Consider the following 18,749-nt stretch of genomic DNA (forward strand, 5'->3'; position numbering starts at 1 on the left):
CCTGCGCCAGAATCGGCCGTCCCCTGCCTGGCACCGAACACAGGCTCGTGAGGAACCTGAGCTCACGGAAGGTGCGCTGTGACACCGCCCCTTGCCCTCTGCAAGGACTGGGGGTCCGGGGTCCCCAAAATGGGAGACCAGGCCAAGGGTGCGCCAAGAGGTCAGGCTGGGGGGGAGGGGAGGGAGGGTGGTGGCTCCAAATGGGGACCCTGCAAGGGTCAGAGGGACCAGGGGCTGAGGGGTTGGGGGTCCAGGGAAGAACCCTGCCTGGACCCTGGTCTTCGCTGCAGGATGGCAGGGATTAGAGAAGGAGCCGAGAAGACAAGGAAAGGGTATCCCGGGCCAGAGCCCCCACAGGCCCCCGCAGAGAGGATTTCGTGTGTCAGCAGGCAGTCCCAAGCGAAACCCAGATCACTGGCTTGCAGCTCTGGGCTTCGGCAAATTATGCCTTAGGCTTCCAAGCAGAGCCGTGGGAGCGGCTGCCAAGTGCTGACGGCACAGAACTGGCCAGTCTGAGCACAGGGAAGCAATGGCCAGAGGAGACTGTGTCCACACAGCCCAGGGCGCCAGTCTCCCGAGACCTCAACCCCAAAGCCCAGCAGCCTGTCCCCAGCCCCAGAACAAGGCAAGGCCCCTGGACCAGCCCGGCTGCTGGAAGGGAGGGAGGCAGAGAAGCCGACCAGCTGCAGAGGCAAGGGGCCCCAGAGAAAAGTGCCCCAGAAAGACAGCGGCAGCCGGGCAGTCCAGTGGTTAGGGGCCCGACGCGGCTGCGGGGGGCGGAGCTCTTGCTTAACCACGGATGTGAATCATCCAGCCGCCCTGGAGACCTCCAGCCGGGCGTCACCCTTCCCTTCCCACACCCGGGGGGTCCTGCACCACAAGGGGCCTCAGACACAGCCGTGGGGACATCCCAGCCTGTGCATACACACGCCCCTGACACCACCATCCCCCCGTTCCCTGCCAGGCGCTGCCCCTCGGCCACCCCACGAGCCCGGGGGTGCCCCGCCCACAGGCAGGTGGCCCCTCTAACAGGCAGCCCTTGGAGACGTTTGCAAGGGCCCCAGAAGCAGGCTCAGGAACATCTGGGTGAAGGAATTCTGGGGCAGCCAGAATGATCCAGGCTGTCTAATTTCCCAGCTGCTAGCTCCGTGTAGACACTACGTGGCAATTAATTCCAAATAAGTTAATGAAGTCATTCTACGCAAGTGACTGAAGGAATAAAATAAACTTCATGTATTCTGCCCGCGGTCGACAGTCACGTGGCCACGATGGCTCGCTGTGGAACATTCCCACCATCAGGAAGCTCTGCTGGGCAGGGCTGGTCTGGGAGATAGGATGTGGGCTCAGGAGGTGAGTCCCTTCATCCCTCATCTCTGGGCCCCAGTGTCCTCTTTGGAAAGAGGCCGCCCACATGGACACACTGGTCCACATCGCGTGTCCGCTCTGTCGTGGGAGCCCCTTTGCAGGGTCGGGGAGCAGCAGTCCGACTGACCCAGAGCTGCTCAGGTCAAAGCCACCCGCCCGTGGGCCGCTCGTCCCTCAGCGCCTCAGCGGGGGTCGCCCTACGGCGTCCACATTCGCCTCTCCCCTCTGTACCCTGTCCTCTGTCCCGCACGCACGGCCTCCTCCCTGGGCCAGGGCTGCCTCCCCACAGAGAGGCCGCAGCGGCGCCGCCCCCACAAGACCCCCCTCTGGCAGAGCTGTGGTCAATGGGCCTGAAAGCCACCTGTATCAGAGCCAGCAAAGACAGGGCCTCCCCGGGCTGTGGGCAAGGGGCCCCGCTCACCCGAGAAGGCCAGGTGGGACGGAGTGCTGGGCCAGAAGAGCAGAGGGGTTCACGGCTGAACAAGCCACTTACCTGGGCCAGTGGGTTCGCCGAGCTTCCGGAGACGGTTGCTGGAGGTCCGCGTGACTCCTAAAGACAGGGGCAGAGGGCAAAGGTCACACCAGGCCGCTGGGAGGGGTGGTTCACACTGGGTATATGCTCACCTCTGCTCCTGCAATGGGCTCCAGGACCAGAAACCAGCACCTTGTGGGGCCAGAGGCCCGGGTCCTCCCAGGTGACACCCAGACCCAGCAGCCACCCGCCAGGACAGCCAGTGCCTTCTGGACACAGCTGCTGGTGGGCAGCAGGCCAAGCCCTCTGCACACATTTCCCACCTAACTCTCCCTATTCCATTTCACAGCTGAATTTCAGTGGGGTTCAGTAACTTGCCTGAGGCCACCCAGCAAACTAGGAGTCGAGCCCAGAATGAACCCAAGTCCTATCAACCTCCAAAATCTGGGCTTGGCCAAGTGTCTGGAGCATGGGGAGCGGGGCCAGCACCCGGTCAGGCACCAGCCACCCCCAGATATTGCACACCCACCTGTATTGTGAATTATTTCCCTGCACCAAGGGTCCCTGACCCACCCCCCTCTGCTCTGGGGCTAGGCAGAGCCGGGCTAGCTTTGGGAGGGTGCAGGATGAGCTGTTCTCCCCCACAGCCCCAGGAGGGAACAAGGACAGAGCCCCAGATTAACACGGCCTCGCGCTGCACGCGCTCCGTCCCCGCGCACACCCCTTGGACCAGTGCACGCTCCCTGCACAGGCTTAGGGCAGGCAAGTCCCGACTCGAGCGGATTTGCTGAGGTGCTAAGCCGAGGAAAGCCGGTGCTGCCAGGAAGGGGATCTGTGGGGGTGGCAGGGGAGCGCGACTGCTGCCGGATCCCGCTGCTCCGGAAGCAGGCTCCTGGGCAACGAGGCCATCCCTTGAAGCTGTAGGGACACTCCACACTGGCCAGCCGAGGCCCTCCCCGCAGACAGCAAGACGCACGGAGAAGGGACCCAGGGTTAACCCAGAAACCTGCCCGCAGCCTCCACCATCTGACACCTGCCCAGAACGCTGGGGTCAGAGATGCCAACTCCTCCCCTGCGGTCCTCCAGAGAGGCTCTCGGAGCATTCATTCATTCCCGCATTCATCCCACAAGCCCACTCCCAAACTACGGGCAACCCAGAGTGGATGCAGCCGGCGCTGTTCCTGGAGGTTCCAGAGCTCCAGGCAGGGCGACCTGCAGACTTGGCTTCGTGCCCCCGGGGACACACATGCTCTCCACGTCCGGAGGACACCGTATTCAGCAATAAGAACAGAATGGGTGTGGCCCTTCCTGCAGGGTCTGGTATTAACAGACACCTGCCACCAAGCCTGGGCCTCTGGCCAGGGCTGGGGGGGACCCCAAGATGTGCCCCAAATGTTGAACCCACATACCATGAAACAATGCCAAGAGATACACATGGCATGAGATGCAAGGGCCTGAAGGGACCAGAGAGGCTTCGAGGAGGCAGGGAGGCCCAAGCTGACCCCCGCAGGAGGCCAGGGGGATGCCGTGCGGTCATGACTACTTCCACGCGCCGAGGCTCTGGGCCAGTCAGGAGCTCACGCCCATTCCCCGCTCACCCCCACCAGGCAGGTGCCACCACTGCCGTTTCAGGGCAGCAAGGCTTGGAAGCCCCCAGAAGCCAAGATCTCCTGCAGAGCCTCCCGCCCCACCCCAGCCACGCCACGTCAACTTGGCTGCATTCCCAGGCGCCCAGATATTTGGCGGAACGTGATTTCTGGGTGTGTGTGAGTGAGGGTGTTTCTGGACGAGGCTGGCGTTTGAATTGGTGGACTGAGTGCAGCAAGCTATCCCCCCGGTGTGGCGGCCACGAATGGAACAAAGCAAGGGAGAATGCTCTCGGCCGGGACACTGGTCTTCTCCAGCCCGCGGACGGGGATGCACACCGTGGTGTCCAGCTTGCAGACGGCAGCCTGTGGCGCTCCTCTGCCTCCATAATGACATGAGCCCAGCCCCCACAGTGAGCTCACCCGGTGAACCCCGACTGGTACAGTGAGCTCACCCGGCAGACACGCAAGCATCCCTCCCTGGTGCCCACCTACTCTGGGGCACATCTGCTCACGGCTGAGCCATGGACACCGTCCATCCTCAGACATCCAATCAGAGCACAGGGATTCCAGGCCAGCCCTGCCGGACCGGGAGCCTGGACCACAGCCTCAGGCCCGAGTGGGCGGGTCCTGCCTTGGACTTCTGGAACAGACAGCTCCCTTAAGACCAGGAGAGGGTGGGCCCGAAATGGCTCTGGCCGGCTGCCCAGCGCAGGGAGGGGACAGGCCCTGCTCCCAAGGCTGCTGAGGTGTGAATGTGGGCATCCCCGGCCTCTGGTGGCCTCCCTTCCTCGATGGCTGTGACCTCCCTCCACACCCCTGAATGGGAGCCACACTGCATGTAACAACCCATGAGAATCATCATCCCATCATCACCCCCTCAACACACACACACGAGCCACTCAGAGGTACCACCATCAGGCTAAGAGTGGCATCAGTGAGCCACAGCCCTGCCTCTGAATCCAGCGAGTCCCCAATATGGAAACCGTACGGGGTGAGGAACAGAGAAGGAATGGGCCCAACATTCCTGTGGATTGACTCACTTCCGGCTGCGACTCCCCCTGGGCCAGCTGGACGCCCCCCCCACCCGTGCCCCTGCCCCTGCTTCCCGCAAAGGTAAAAAGGAAGAGGTCCCATTCAGGTTCCATAGCCCCCCTTCCCCCTGGGCATCTGGTCCCCAAGCCCCCTCTGGGCTCGCTGCTCCCCAAACCCAGGGTGGGGCTGGAGCAGTGGCTAGGAGGAAAACAGCATCTGTCTCCGATTTCTTGGGTGGAGTTTTTGTTTTATTTATGCTGTTTATTTTTCCGATTTCCCAAAACATGCGGCGGGTGCCAGGCAGCCCCTGGCACAGAGAAGATCCTGGGCACGCTGGTTCCCGAGCCGGGGAGGCGGCGGCCTGAGGTTCCCGCCCTCGCACAACCTCCCCGTGCAGCGCCTCCCGCCCGCCTGCTCGGCCTGGCCTCCGCCTGGGAGGGACCCACGGCCAAGAGCTACTGAAATCCAGCTCCTTGGACCTCATTCCTCAGGCCCCGAGTCGGAGTCCACCGAAGAGGGAGCCGGAAAGGCCTCCAAGCCATCTAAGGGCTCAGTTGTACCAATTGAGAATTGAGTTATTTTTATGTGATTTTAAAATAAAACACATTCTGGAGGAGAGGAGGCGATGTGAAATTTGGCCATCGGGAGTCATCCCCGACCAAACTGCTGGAGTCCCGGAGGCCTGGGAGGCAGGAAAGCTGGCAGTCCCAGCAGCAGGGTTCAAATCCGGGGTTCGCCAGGCGCTAGCTGCACCCCCACCCCCCCGGGGAAACGAGGTTCCCGTCCCTCTGCAGCCCGCGGACAGAGCGCTGCGCATGCACACAGGTGACCAAGATTAAACGAGGCCACATACTGTGGGCTCTCGGCAGAGCGCCTCGCACGAGGTAAGCACTCGATAAATTATATAATTATTATCATTAGTAGCATATTAATCATAATCATAATCATTTTAAAATTATTTTTATGCTGCTTATTCACCAGCCACATACACCAGCCTGAACCCAGGGATCTATAATTAGGAATTAACAAAGCTTGGCTGCCCCGAGCTGAGGCATTTGAACAAAGTGCAAATCAGTGTAAGATCCAGGGGGAACAGTCATGCTCGGGGGAACTCAAGATCCGGGTGGTCTCCCAGACCCGGGCACCCCAGAAACTCCAAGGCTGGGCGCAAAGGCCATTTCATAAACGGTCATGAATTCCAGAGCAGTGACACCCACCCATAAAGTGTACCGTGGGGAGCCCCGAGCCCGCGAGCTGGAACACCCTTGAGAGGAGATGAGGCAGAGGGAAGCAGAGGGCAGAAAGTAGGACTCACCCCCAGGCGGCGCCTCAAACCCAGAGAAAGCACCGCGATCCGGAGCAGGAAAGAAGATGCCAGACTAGGACTGGGGGCTCCTCGGTCCTCAAGAGAAAGGCGGCGATCCCAGGCAGGGCTGGGCGAACGGAGATGGCCTGGGAGGCGTTTTCCTTGTAGAACTGGTGTGCAGGGTCGGGGCGCAGAGCCACGGGGGCAGCCCAGCAGTGCAGCACACCTCCAGGCAGAGAAAACCGGCCCGGGGAAACCGCCTGGCACTGGCACCACGCCTCCGCCCCGCGGCCCAGGCGCAGCCCCACCTGCCACAGCAGCCGTGCGGCCCAGGGAGCCCCACGCCCCGTGTCATGCACATCCCCCTGTGCGTGCAACCCGGGCGCCTGCCCAGGGGACGCAGGCAGGGGTGTACTCGGCGTGAGGGCCCTGTATTTCTTCCTTGCAGCCAAGTCCGGATGATGGCACCCAGGAAATGCCAAGGCCGAAAGGGCTAAGCAGGCACCGAGGCGTCTCACTAGACTTCCGAGCTCATACGTTACTATTAGTTATGGTTTTAATGACTGCAACAGCTCACACAGCCTCGGAGCCACTGTGTCCGCCCAGGACCTGGCCGCTGTCCCCAGCCCCTCTGCGGTGGCGCACAGCCGGGACATCCTGACCCGGGGAGGGTGATGCCCCCCCACACACATACATGCACCCCGTTCTGCTCTGTGCCAACAACAAATGAGGTCTGGACAGTACCTTCCTCCAATCAAAAAGTCACCACTTTGCAGGAAGAGGCGCTATGAGAACTCGTACAGACATCCATTTTCAATGAAGAACAGGAAAGAATCCATTCTCAATTTTTGTCTTCGAACCCGAGTTCGAGTCTCTCGGGAAAGGATGGGGAGTGGCCCGGAGCCACCTGCCCCTCCACCTCCGAGCCCAGGATGGGGGCCCCGGGACGCACAGTCTTCACCCCCCCTTTCTCCATGGCTCACGCGCCCACTGAACCTGGGAAGGGCTGCCGCTCAGTCAAGAGTTGCAGGTGGGAGTAAAGAGTCAAATTCTAGGCTTATCTTGAAAAGAACCTGAGATAAGGAGATAAGCTCCTCCCTCTTCTCCGGCCTCCACCCTTGCCCTTCACCGCCCGCGGAAGCATGCACTGGACAGACGCCCTGGGGAGGTGGGGACGCCCTCCTGGTCACGTCCCGAGCTCTGGCTGCATCTCTGGGCAAGTGTTCAATCTCTCTGAGTGGAGTTTCTGCATCTACAAGGCTCAGACTCGTGAAAATATCCCTGACCATCTCCTGTGCACCAGGCATTGTTCCAGGACTGGGGGATACAACAGTGGCCAAAAGTGACCTGGGCTCTCCTGGTGGCGCTCCCAGCCTCGTGGGGAGCTGACACGGGTGTCCGGCTCCCAGGTCGGAAAGGTGCCAGCAGCTAATGCCCATGGGGGGCTCTGCTCCGCCCACAGCAGGCAGCAACATCACCCAGTAGCAGCCCAGTCTGTCACACGACGTCGGGGCTGACCAAGGTCCCACAGAGCCCTTCCCTCAAAGCTTCACCAGCCGGGCATCTGGACTCTGGGTACCTCCCCACCCCCATATAAACTACATTGCCATATAAAATACACTCAGTTAAACCTGAATTTCAGGTAAACGACAGATAATCTTGAAGCATAAGTGTATCCCTCCATTCCTCACCCCTCCCGGGCTCTCCTTTGAGTGGCAGAAGAACTGCAGTCCACAGGACAACTGGGTCCCAGGTCTGCCAACCAGCGGGGGGCTTGGGAGGAGACTGGCAGGTGGGAGCAAGGGAGAAACGGGATAGATCCTTCCCCCCTCTCTGCCTTGGAAGGTTTCTCCCGCAGCAGGTCTTGTCTGGGGTGAAAGCTGCAGCTCTGACCGGGGCAGGCCCACCTTTCCCCACTACCATCAGGTGACCCTGGACTGGGGACACGACCTCCTCTCTCTGACCCTCTGACCTGGTTGGGGGCAGGGGTGGCTTCCCACCGCTCCTCCATAGATTGTCTCCAGGAAGCCGAGGAACCTTGAACCCCAGGGCCCTTGGCTAGCACGAGAAGGGCCCCAGCAACATATTCACAGGGTGAAACACTTCTGTAGAATTTACCAAACAGAAAATATCTTAAATCCCATCAGTTGAAATCACTTGTCTATGTCCACTCTGAGTTTGCCCATCACAGTTCTCGTGTGTAAGGTACCGGTGGGAGGGTGGCTGGCATGCAGGGGCTCCCACCAAGGACAGGTTGGATGGAAAGATACCTAGTTTGGACTCGGCTGGGTTACGTTCACCTAGCTCACAGGCGTGTCTGAGTTTACTCGGGGGACTGCTAGCCATCCTAAGGTGGCAGCCCGGCAAGGCTCCTGCCAATGACCGTTCCAATCTGTCTGCTGTGCGGAATCAGCCGGGATGAGACGTGAACACAACCCGAGTGCCTGCCAGAAAAATATGGGCAGTGGGGGAAAGCAAGATGTGGAACGTGTGGAGCCAGAAGCTAGGCCACGGCAAAGGCCACGGAAAGTCATCCCGACGACCAGACACAAAGCGGTAGCAGAGAATTCGATTCTCTTCCACGTTGGGTCAAAACAAAAAGTATCTCTGGTCAGAAATAACTATACAGGGGCGCCTGGGTGGCACAGCGGTTAAGCGTCTGCCTTCGGCTCAGGGCGTGATCCCGGCGTTATGGGATCGAGCCCCACATCAGGCTCCTCCGCTATGAGCCTGCTTCTTCCTCTCCCACTCCCCCTGCTTGTTCCCTCTCTCGCTGGCTGTCTCTATCCTGTCGAATAAATAAATAAAATCTTTAAAAAGAAAGAAAGAAAGAAAGAAAGAAAGAAAGAAAGAAAGAAAGAAAGAAAGAAAGAAAGAAAGAAAGAAAGAAAGAAAGAACTATACAGTCACAAATGCCCCCATGCTTGTCTATTTCATCCTTAAAAGCAGAAATTGTCTTAAAGATAGAACGTATCAGAATTCTTGTGTTTGCAGGGCAAAAATTGTGCCAGTCCTACAAACCCTGTGTGAAGTCACACTTCTTTTTTTTTTAAAGGGTAGCAAGTACTCTTTTAAAGATTTTTTCTTTTCATCTTAGAGAAACCGTGCATGCACACAAGCCAGAGGGAGAGGGGTAGGCAGACTCCAAACCGAGGCTGGAGCCCCACGCAGGGCTCGATCCCACCACCCTGAGATCACGGCCTGAGCCGAAACCAAGAGTCAAACACGCTCAACCCACGGAGCCACCCAGGCGCCCCCGAAGTCACGTGTTTCAATGCATCCCAACTACCAAAAGTAAAAAAATAAACTTTGATTAACCAGAAGATGAATGAACTTTCTATTCTCTCATGAGAAGATGTTATTATCAAGTCATCACGTCAAGAAGCCATCAGAGTTTGCGAAACCAAAACAACAGTAGGAAAAAACCACGGCTTTGGAGCCAGGGCAAGTGGTCGACTGATAAAAGCATTCCTATTTTTCTGGATTTTCTGGTGCTTACAGTATTCGCCAGCTGTTTAAAATTTACAATTTGGGGGCACCTGGCTGGCTCGGTTGGGGCACCGTGTGACTCTTAAGCTGAGGTTGTGAGTTCGGGCCCCACGGTGGGGGTAGAGATGACTTAAAAAATAAAATCTTTAAAAAAAATAAAATAAAATTTACAAGCAGTGTTCTTTCTTTCCTCATTCTAAACAAGGAATCACGTTCATACTTTTCAAGACTTGTCTAGACCCCACGCAAGCCAGATTCGCCCGGCTGCCTCTTTCCATCATCTGTATAACAAAGGCCATACGTTGAAGTCCTGCAGTGATTTCTGTCGCCCCTGGACACCAAAACACACGCCACGAGCAAACTACACACGTGAGAAAGATAAGCAGATTAACAAGGGCCAGTGGACCCGAGGGAAAATCGAGGAGAAGCCACCAGGAACTGCTGGCTACAGCAGCAAGGAGCAGGAGGAAAGCACCCCCAGAATACGCAGAAGGCTTCGCCGGCCTTTGGGCCCCACTGTCACTGCGCCCCCCGAGTCACCAAAGAGGTACACGTGCTTCTCTCAAGCTTTGGATGGTGGTGGGAGGACAGCAGGAGGGCACACCGCAGAGAGACGTGGGTCGGGGCACAGAGGCCCTGGGAGGACCAGCTGGGCAGGCAGCACTGTTGCCTGGTCCGTGGAGCCTGGAGTTCCAGAAGGAGTTGCCACACAAGGAACCAGGCAGCAGAAAGAATGGTCACCAGGAGAGGTGGTCAGTCACCTGGGGTGACTGGCCCCAAGACTAGGGCACTCAGGCTGGCCCGAGGCAGCCAAGGGACACCTCCTAGGGTACAGGCCCATCTATAGGGGCAAAGAAGGGCCAGAGGGCAGGAGGGCCCTGGGGGGGGGGGCTCCTGGCTTTGCCCAGCAGCAAGAGAAGGGAATCAAGCCCTGTAGACAAGAGGTCTGAGCTTTTATTGATTTTTAATAATAATAATAAAAAAAGTGCTTATCCTTCCATGGCCGGTAGGGTGTTACTGCAGTCGCCTCCTCTTCTTACAGGGACACCAATCCCCCCATGGCAGCCCCACCCTCAAGACTGTCTAAACGGAATCACCCCCAAAGGCCGCACCTCCAAGTGCCATCCCACCGGGGGTCGGGGCTCCACCGTACAGATCTGGGGCTGATGTTTGAGACGAGTCAGCCCTTGAAGCAGGTTAACAAGCCAAGCAAATGGCATCTCTGCCCCTCAAGCCTCCCCATGGAAAGCTGCAGCCAGAACGCTTGTCAGGTTCGGGGGCAACCTAGGAGTGATGGAAAAAAGGAACCATCATGTGCAAAGTTTCATTAAGCTAATTACCTGGAAAAATTTCTGGTGTCCAGCCAGCCCGTGTCCTGGAAGCACAGCTGCGGTAACATCTGCAGCTCAGCACCGAGCCCCGGAGTCGAGGCACACCCCCCCACCCCCACCCCGCCCTCCCAGAACAGGGTCAGTGTCAGCCGCCAGGGAGAGGACGATGAAGTCACTCGGGGGACGTGCGCGCCCAAGAGCCAGGAAAGTTAGAATTCTGCAGTCCGTGCATGAGATCTGCTTTCGGGTGGAAAGAGCAGAGTTAAAATGGTGTCTCCAGGGAACGTGCGCCTCTGGGAAAACACCTTATATCCCTTCGATAGCGCATCAATGCCAGGCCCGGGCCTGGGGCCGAGGGCGCACAGAGAGCAAGGTTACAACTGCTGGAGCCGAAGAATTTGTTCTTACAATTTCCTAGTCACATCGGCAATAAGTCCTGAACAAAACGAACCGTGGGGCCGGGGCGGGGCGGGGGGAGACAAAAGAGACAGAAGAGACGCACAGTGTGTATCTTAGAAAGCTTTTCTTCAAGGAAACGAACCCAAAAAATGTACGCAAAGGTCTGGCAGCCGGAGCGTCAAGCCCGGGCCGGCAGGAAGGCGCTGCCACGTGCACTGACCCTCGAGGCGGCAGAAGCCTTGTCATACCTCGGGCCCCTGGTGCCAGAGGCGGCCACGCGCTGCGCCGGTGGGAGGGGGGGATCCGCCCCTGCCCCCTCCCCAGCCCCAGCTGCTGCCACTGTGCGCCCCGGGACACCACTCCACCATGGTGTCCCCTGTAGCGTCTACACTGGCTCACCTCCGTACAACCATCCACACGCTCGAACCTGTGGTTACAGAGCCAAAGTCACAGTTTTCTTAGCGCATTTTGCGAACTAACCCCCAAATCCCTCCGAGCGGATTAGCCTGGTCCTTAATAGGCTGGAAGACAACAGGGTTGGATTTCACCCACTTCCAAGTGGCTTGGGTTACAGGAGCATTATTCTCCCACTGGGATCTGTTCCGGCCAGGGAGTCAGGAGCTCGGTCCCTGGCAAGTCTGTGAAAGCCCCAGGATGCGGGTCAAGTGGAGGTGCGGGCCAGGCATGAGGCAGCCTGCCAGCCTGCCTCTCCCCGGCCCCTCCGGGTAACCACACTCCCCAGGAGCGATCTCCAGCCCGGGCAGACAGTCGCTGCCGCCTGCCTTTCAGCCACTGCCCCAACACGCCCGGCGGGGCCAGGACGAGGGGCCCTGGCTCAGCTCTCAAGGACTCCCAGAGCTGCGTGACCAGCCCCTGGTTCCCAGGTGCAGCCCGGAGGGCCCAAGAAGGTCCAGCCACAGCTTAGGCATCACTGCGCGCCCCCTAAGCTGCCCGGGACGAGCAAGGCCTTTCCAGAAGCCAGAAAGAAGACAGTGGACAACCCCGCTGTCCCATCATCCTGTCTCGTCCCACTCTGAAACCCCAGGCCAGCAGAAGACACGACTCCCCAAGGGGTGTCAGCCAGCAAGACAGAGGTCCTCCCAGCCCTCCTCTCCCCACCCAGCACTTTGTGGGGCCCACACATGCCACGTGGGGCCGCAGCCAGCAGCCTTTGGAGGATGACGGGTGACGTGCATTCCTGCCAGAGAAGGCAGGCAGCCTGGGTTCCAGGGCCACCCCGTGACCCAGATCTTCTTACTCTCCCTGCCGCTGCCCCTTTTCCTGTGCTGGAGGCCTGCAGGCTGCCAGCAGTCACGCTTCAGAGAACCAGGTCAGATTAGGCCGGGGACAAAGCTCAGTTGTTGCAGGGCTTCCAGAAGGCCACTGACAGCAAGACGCCTGGGAGCCGACGCCCCCTCTGTGGGAAGCAGCTCAATGCCCCCCTTCACATGGGCTGCAATGGACCTGGGCCCCGCGCGGGGACAGGGAGATAAGGCCCAGAGAAACCGAGCTGGGAGCAGAATGCCCCACTCAACCTTGGAGACCCAAGGCCAGGCTACCCTTCCAGAGTGGCAATGAGAGCCACCAGGGAGCAGGAAGGACGCTTGGAGCCTGGCACGCGGCAGCGCCCAGCAGACGCTTCTGGGAATGAGCGACTGAACCCACAGGGAGAGTCAAAACAGGCCAGGAAGCTTGGGGAGACAGGCACCCCACAGCTCAGCCCCCGTCCCTCCTGTGCTCTGAACAGGTCACTAGGGGGGCTGCACCCCCACTCACACCCACAGATCCCCCCAGATCCGCAGGCCACGCCTCGAGCTGGGCCTTCCAAGATAATAGCTCCAACAGAGAGCCAGGAACCCAGCACAGTCACCTCCCTCCCCCCACAGAGGCTCACACCCCTGGGGCCTGGGGCCTCTCTCTCCAGCCCTCCCTCCCCCAAGGCCAGCAGCCGGATCCGCCCAGGAACTGGCGCTCCTCGCCCGGGGCTGGGCCCTGCGCCGCTGTGCGCTGGGCCTTCCTTATCGAGCACATCTTAGACAAACTGCACGGCCCACACAACACTGCCCATGGACAAACAGCAGTGCGGAAACAAGGTCCCAGCGCCAGGCCCCCTCCCCGTGGGGCAGCCTGGGATGGGCAGGAGAGTCTCAGAGGGCTGCCCAAGGGATTGGGGGGGGGGGGCAGGGAGAGCCTTCTTCCCGCTAGCGGGGTTCCCAGGTCCTCAGGTGAGAAGCCTTGGGCTGACCCCCTCCTGGGAGCTCTGAGCATGTCCACCTGGTTCACGGGCTCTTGGCCTCTGCTCCGGAGGGGCGATCTCATGTCCCCTCTGCCCCCGTCCTGACTCCTTGAACTGGGGGCGGATCTTCAGGAAGAAGGTGGGCTGCCTCAGACTCAGGTGCATGCCAAGGACCCAGAACCCTCCAGGCTGGCTGGCCAGGTGCTGCCGGGCAGATGACTGGGGGCGCGGGGCGGGGGGGGGTGAGGCCAGAAGGGCGAGCAGGCAGATCACCCGTGCCTGAGTGTGCCTTCCCACCTCTGCAACAGGCCAGCAAGAGCCATGGCCCCAGGTCTCCGGCTCGGCCAGCTTGCTCATGACTGGGGGGCTTCGGGATCCATGAGTCCCACGGTCCTGGGCACAAGTCCACGGAGCCATAGCCTAACTGCACAAGGTAGCTCTTTCTCTCTGCCAGGGGTCCCTGAAGGAGCCGGAGCAAACAGGCTTGGACTCGAGGAGACAAGGGTCCATGAGGACCGGGTGGAGCGAGGGGCCGGGACAGAGAAGAGGAAGAACCCTGCCTTAGCCCCTTGCCCGCGCTCACCCGGCAACCCAGGGTTAGCTCACTGGGGAAGTGTTCTGGGAGGTTCCTCTCCCTTCCCATAAGTCAGCTCCTAGGGCACTGGGTGAGGAAGGCCTGGTTTTCCAGGGGCCAGCTGCAGACATAATCTCTCTCAGGCCCTTCCTCTGGGGTCCAGCCTCCTACCCAGGCCTCTGGATCTACCCAGGCCTCTGGATCTACCCAGGCCTCTGGATCTACCCAGGCCTCTGGATCTACCCAGGCCTCTGGATCTACCCAGGCCTCTGGATCTACCCAGGCCTCTGGATCTACCCAGGCCTCTGGATCTACCCAGGCCTCTGGATCTACCCAGGCCTCTGGATCTACCCAGGCCTCTGGATCTACCCAGGCCTCTGGATCTACCCAGGCCTCTGGATCTACCCAGGTCTTTTCAACCTCTGGTAGGCCAGGTATCCCTTTGTGAATATCCTGAAAGCCACATAAAATCTCAGACTAATTCCCAAATGCACCCACAGACCAACCCCCACCCCCCTGCTCCCCATTTCTGTGGTTTGGGGGCCTCAGGTAAGAGCCTAGGCCCATGAGGGTTCCCAGGGGAGCTAGGGACACTGAAAGGCCAGGTCCACGCGACCCGGCGTGCAGTGAGAAGCCCCAAACTCAGAACACCGGAAAATCGGAGGGGCGCAGACCGCAGCCGGCTCCAAGGCCGAGGGGCTGAGGGAGAAGCCTGGGCCTCACTCCTGGCCTCCGGAGCAGCAGAGGGTGCAGGGAGGACCGGGCAGCTCCCGGGCTTCCTAGGAAAGGGCAGGAACCCACGGCCTTCTCGGCCTTCCCGCTGCTGGTAAGAATGACAGGGATGATGGCGGCCACAGAGGCGCAGGGCAGGCGTTTCTAGGCCTTTCTGTGCAGGGGCTCGTGCAATTGTCACAACGAATCAGCACCAGCCCTGTTCAACAAGTGAAGCGAGATCACGTGCCCTGCCCCTGTGACGCGGCACCAGCCTGGGATGGGCTTCTGGAGCCCACGCCGCCTGCGGACCGATGCCAGCCCCACCCCACAGACCAGCAGGTCAGGTGCATCCGGGAACAGCCTGGAGCTGCGGCCTGCAGCCCCCACCTGGAAAGCCCTTTCTTATTCTCCACCTACTCCCCACCTCCCATTTGTCAAGGCCCAGTTCCATCTTGCCTCCCACTCAAACCTCCCGTCACAGCCGTGGTCCCTCCTTCCAGGGCATTCGGCACGTGGAGCCTGTGGCTCAGGTCGGGGGAGCGTGGGTGTCATTCAGCTGGTGTCTCCCCTGCTTCTTGTCTCCCCTGTAAGCATGCAGCAGGGACCCCCATCTGTTCAGCATCTTTGTACACTCACGGCCCTGGCGGGACGTGCCCAGCGCATGGCGTGTGTCCAGTGAATGCGCACAGACCCGAGATACTTGGGGTCTGCCCCAGGGCACAGCTTAAAAACTTTCCCCGTTTCACAGACTCATGAGTGCTCAAAACCAGCTCTACAGAGGACCCCATTATAATCATTCGATCTCTTTCCGAGCCCATAAATAGGTCCAGAGCAGTGATCCCACTCAGTCCAGGCAGAAAAGAAAAGGCTTCTTGGCTGTCCTTGCATTTTAAACCATGGGGCGAGGGGGGGGGGAGTGGATTTTTAACACCGTTTGGGCTCTCCTTCATGTCATAGCATTGGTGCTATATAGGGGTCAGTCTGACTTCTGCAGAGCACCCCTCCGGAACAGGGCACACCAGGGGAACCGGAGCATGCTCCCAATGAGGCCAAGAGGCCAGCTTGCCCCTGGGCCAGGCCCCTCCAGTCCAATCGCACACAACTACGGCAGAGGGACCCAGCCCACGTTGGACCTCTGCCAGCAGGGGAACAAACGGGAAGTGGTCCAAACCCTCCCTGCTCCCATCCTCCAGGGCTCCGCCCCGTTAGGTAAACACAGGAGCCTTGGAGGCTGCCTTTACAAGAGCTGGTTCCCACTCACCCCATAAACCCTACTTCCATTTATTACACAAAGCTTCATCTTTTTTTTTTAATTTACCTGGGGGGAGGGAGAGAAGGCATGGAGGAGAGGAGCCCAAGCCTGCTTCAGGGGCCCTCTGGCATCCACGGAGGAGGGTCTCAAAGTCTCTCCGGGAAAAGGCCAAGGACCTATGACCTGGCAGGACCCATATCACCCCCACTGTCCAGACCCACCAGCAGGAGGTGAAGTGCAAGGAGCCTAGGGCGAGAGCCAACAGAGCTCCCTGGGCTGCACTGGGCTGGCCATCCCAGGGAGAGGGCCGCACACAGCAGCAATGCCCACAACCATCTCAAGTATTTGGAGCATGCTGGGGAGGAAGGGAGGCCAAGCGCCAAACCCCAGCATATGCCACCTGGAAGCCCCCACCTCCCCCACCATTACATCAACTCGCCCACGCTCCCAAGATAGGGCTGTGCTGGGGGTGTCTGAAGGGCCATGCTGTTTGCAACAAGGGGGTATAGGTTGAAATTCTAAGCCACTGACCCAGAAGGGTATTTTAAAGGAAGTTCTGAGTAACCCTCTTTGAGACAAGTTATTCTTTATTACTCATTTCAGTTCCTGAATGTGGAAAACAGGAGACTGCGAATGGCCCAAAGGCAGGGGGTTGGCCTGAATGGCCTCTTCAGCTCCAACTAAGTCCCATGATGCCGTCCTCTTATCAGTAAAAATCAGTTCATGAGTCCTTGGCAGAAAACTTCATGTGCAAATAGATTAAGGGGAGGAACACAGTTTGCAAGGTGAGCAAAAGAGGAGATGCCACTTATTTGAGAACTGAGGAGGACAACAGATCCTGCCAGGATCCCCTGGGGGTAACCACAAAGAAAAAAAGAAGAAGAAAGGAAAAAGGACAGAGAGATCTAGGTTACCCTTGTCTGCCCTTCTATGCTTGTGGCCTCAGTTTGCCCACCTGTGAAATGGAACTTCAGAGTGATGGGAGCGGTGAGGCCTCCCCCACCTGTGTGAGGGCAGACCTGCCAGTGGAGTTAGGATGTCACCACACGGCGGCGGGGTGGGGGGGGGGGGGAGCGCACTCGGAGACCCACCGCATAAACCCGTGGTACTAAGCCCGGGCCTTGCTGAATGGTCCCATTTGGCGAACTTCCCGTGCCCCACCGGGTTAGAGGGCTAACGAACAGTTCATCTGAAGAAAGGATGCTGCGGCCTGGACCACCAGCCCTGGAGGCCGAGCCCCAGGAAATCCTCCAGCCCACCACCCCCTGCAAACACACGTCTCCGCACACCGGGACCGGCGGCGGCCGGAGAGTCCGAGAGGACGCAAGGGGCAAGGAGGGCGAGCAGGAAGTACGTTCGGCCAGCCTAGGGCAGCGCCCCCCCCCCCGGCGGCCCCCCCGGGCACCTGAGCGAGCAGTGGCTGACGGCGGCGGGGGACCCTGGGCAAGGTCGGGAGCCCAGCCAGCCGTGCGGGGGTCAGAGGCCTCGAGCGCCAGGACTCCCCCGACCCCGACCCCCCCGACCCCGACCCCCGCCCGGGTGGTCCCTGATGGGCGCGCGGGCCCCGCGGCCTGGGAGCAAAGGGCAGCGCCAAGTCCGTCGAGGGGCTCACCGCCCGGAGGGCCCTGCATCCCGGTCCGGGGCTGGGGGCTGCGAACGCCGGCCGGGAGCGAACGGCCCACGCGCGGGAGCCTGCGCGGGAGTGCAACGGCCCGCGCCGTCCCCACCCACCACCACCTCGGCTCAGGTAAGAAGGGCTCGTCCCGGGACACCGACCCCTCCCCGCTCCGGCCGCGGCGCCCACCTGAGTACGACTTCTTCATGGTGCCGCCGCGGCCGCCGCTCCCAGGAAAGTGTGGCGGCGAGGCCGCGGGGCGCGGGCTCCCGGGTCGCTAATCCCGGGCCCGGAGTGCGCGGGGTGGGGCGGGAGGAGGGGCGGCCCCGGCCCGCCCCCGGCCCCGCCCCCGCCCGTGGAGGTGCGCGCCCGGCCCCGCCCCGCGCTGCACCTGGCGCGGCCCCGCGGCCCCGGCTCTGCATCCCCCGGTCCGAGGGAGGGGGCGCCCTCGCGGCCCGCACCGCCCCCACCCCCCCACCCCCAGCGCGAAGGGCTGGTCCCGGGGCGTCGCAGCCCCTTTCCTGTCCGAGTCCGGGCGCCAGGGCCCAGGTGGCCGCGGCGGGGGAGGAGGGAGCGCGGGGAGCGGCCGCGCGCGCGGGCCACGGCGGGAGGCTGTGGCACAGCGGGCCAGCCCCGGGGGAGGGGGGCGGAGCCCGACTCCTGCTTAGTTGCCCAGGGCAGGACTGGGTGGGCCGGGTACCTGTCTGCCTGTCTAGTAGTCAAAAGAACAGACGGCCTCGACTCCTCTGATGAGCCGGGGTGGGGGAGGCTCTGTTTCCGCATCTGTAAAATGGGCGCGTTGTATCAGCTCATTTCTGTTCCATCTGAGAAACATTTATCCGCTATGTGCCAGGTACTGTGCGCGGCTCTGAAGAGCAGACGCAGGGACACGCGCCTTTCCAGCCTGCGTAATACAGGCAGCGATGAGAGTGTGCATTCCCCGGCAAAAGTTCAGAGTTCTCTCTGCTTTTGTATCCTTAAGGAAATTTTCCGTAATAAAACTTTTTTTTTAACGTACAGAGGAGAAAGTGATGCATTTTGTCTAGAGGATGATGCCAGAGTTTTATTAAGGTGGTGCCAAAGCAAGGTTTTAAAGAATGAGTAGGAATCTACCAGGTAGCCAAGGTTGGGGGAGGCAGGCTGTTCCAGGCAGAGGGAAGGGCGTGGTGAAGCCGGAGGCGCGATGTATCACGAGCGCTCAGAGAAGCACCCGGCCAGCCCTGCCAGATTTGCCCGCCCAGGCCCCCAGGTGAAGACGGCTGTGGGGGAGGAGCTCCACGCAGCTTCTCAGCCAGGGCTCAACGCTGCCTGCTCCTGGCCGCCGTCCCAAACAGCACACAGGAGAAAGTAGGCTTAGCTTCTCCAACGCTCTCTT

General features: G+C 60.2%; 1 protein-coding gene across 1 annotated transcript in view; it reads right to left on the bottom strand.

Moving 5' to 3' along the window:
• Positions 1–17,667, bottom strand: part of SEPTIN9 (septin 9) — a 151,187-nt gene extending 133,520 nt beyond the window's left edge. The window contains exons 1-2 of the mRNA XM_045814506.2: positions 17,564–17,667; positions 1,859–1,915 (exon numbers count right to left, since the gene is read on the bottom strand). Coding sequence (XP_045670462.2) covers positions 1,859–1,915; positions 17,564–17,582 — 76 coding nt within the window. The 5' untranslated portion in view covers positions 17,583–17,667. The remainder of the gene's footprint in view (positions 1–1,858; positions 1,916–17,563) is intronic.
• Between the last annotated feature and the right edge of the window lie 1,082 nt (positions 17,668–18,749).

The sequence above is a fragment of the Ursus americanus genome, chromosome 23 (genome assembly GCF_024610735.1).
Source record: "Ursus americanus isolate L20-20 chromosome 23, mUrsAme1.1.p, whole genome shotgun sequence".
Taxonomy (NCBI): domain Eukaryota; kingdom Metazoa; phylum Chordata; class Mammalia; order Carnivora; family Ursidae; genus Ursus; species Ursus americanus.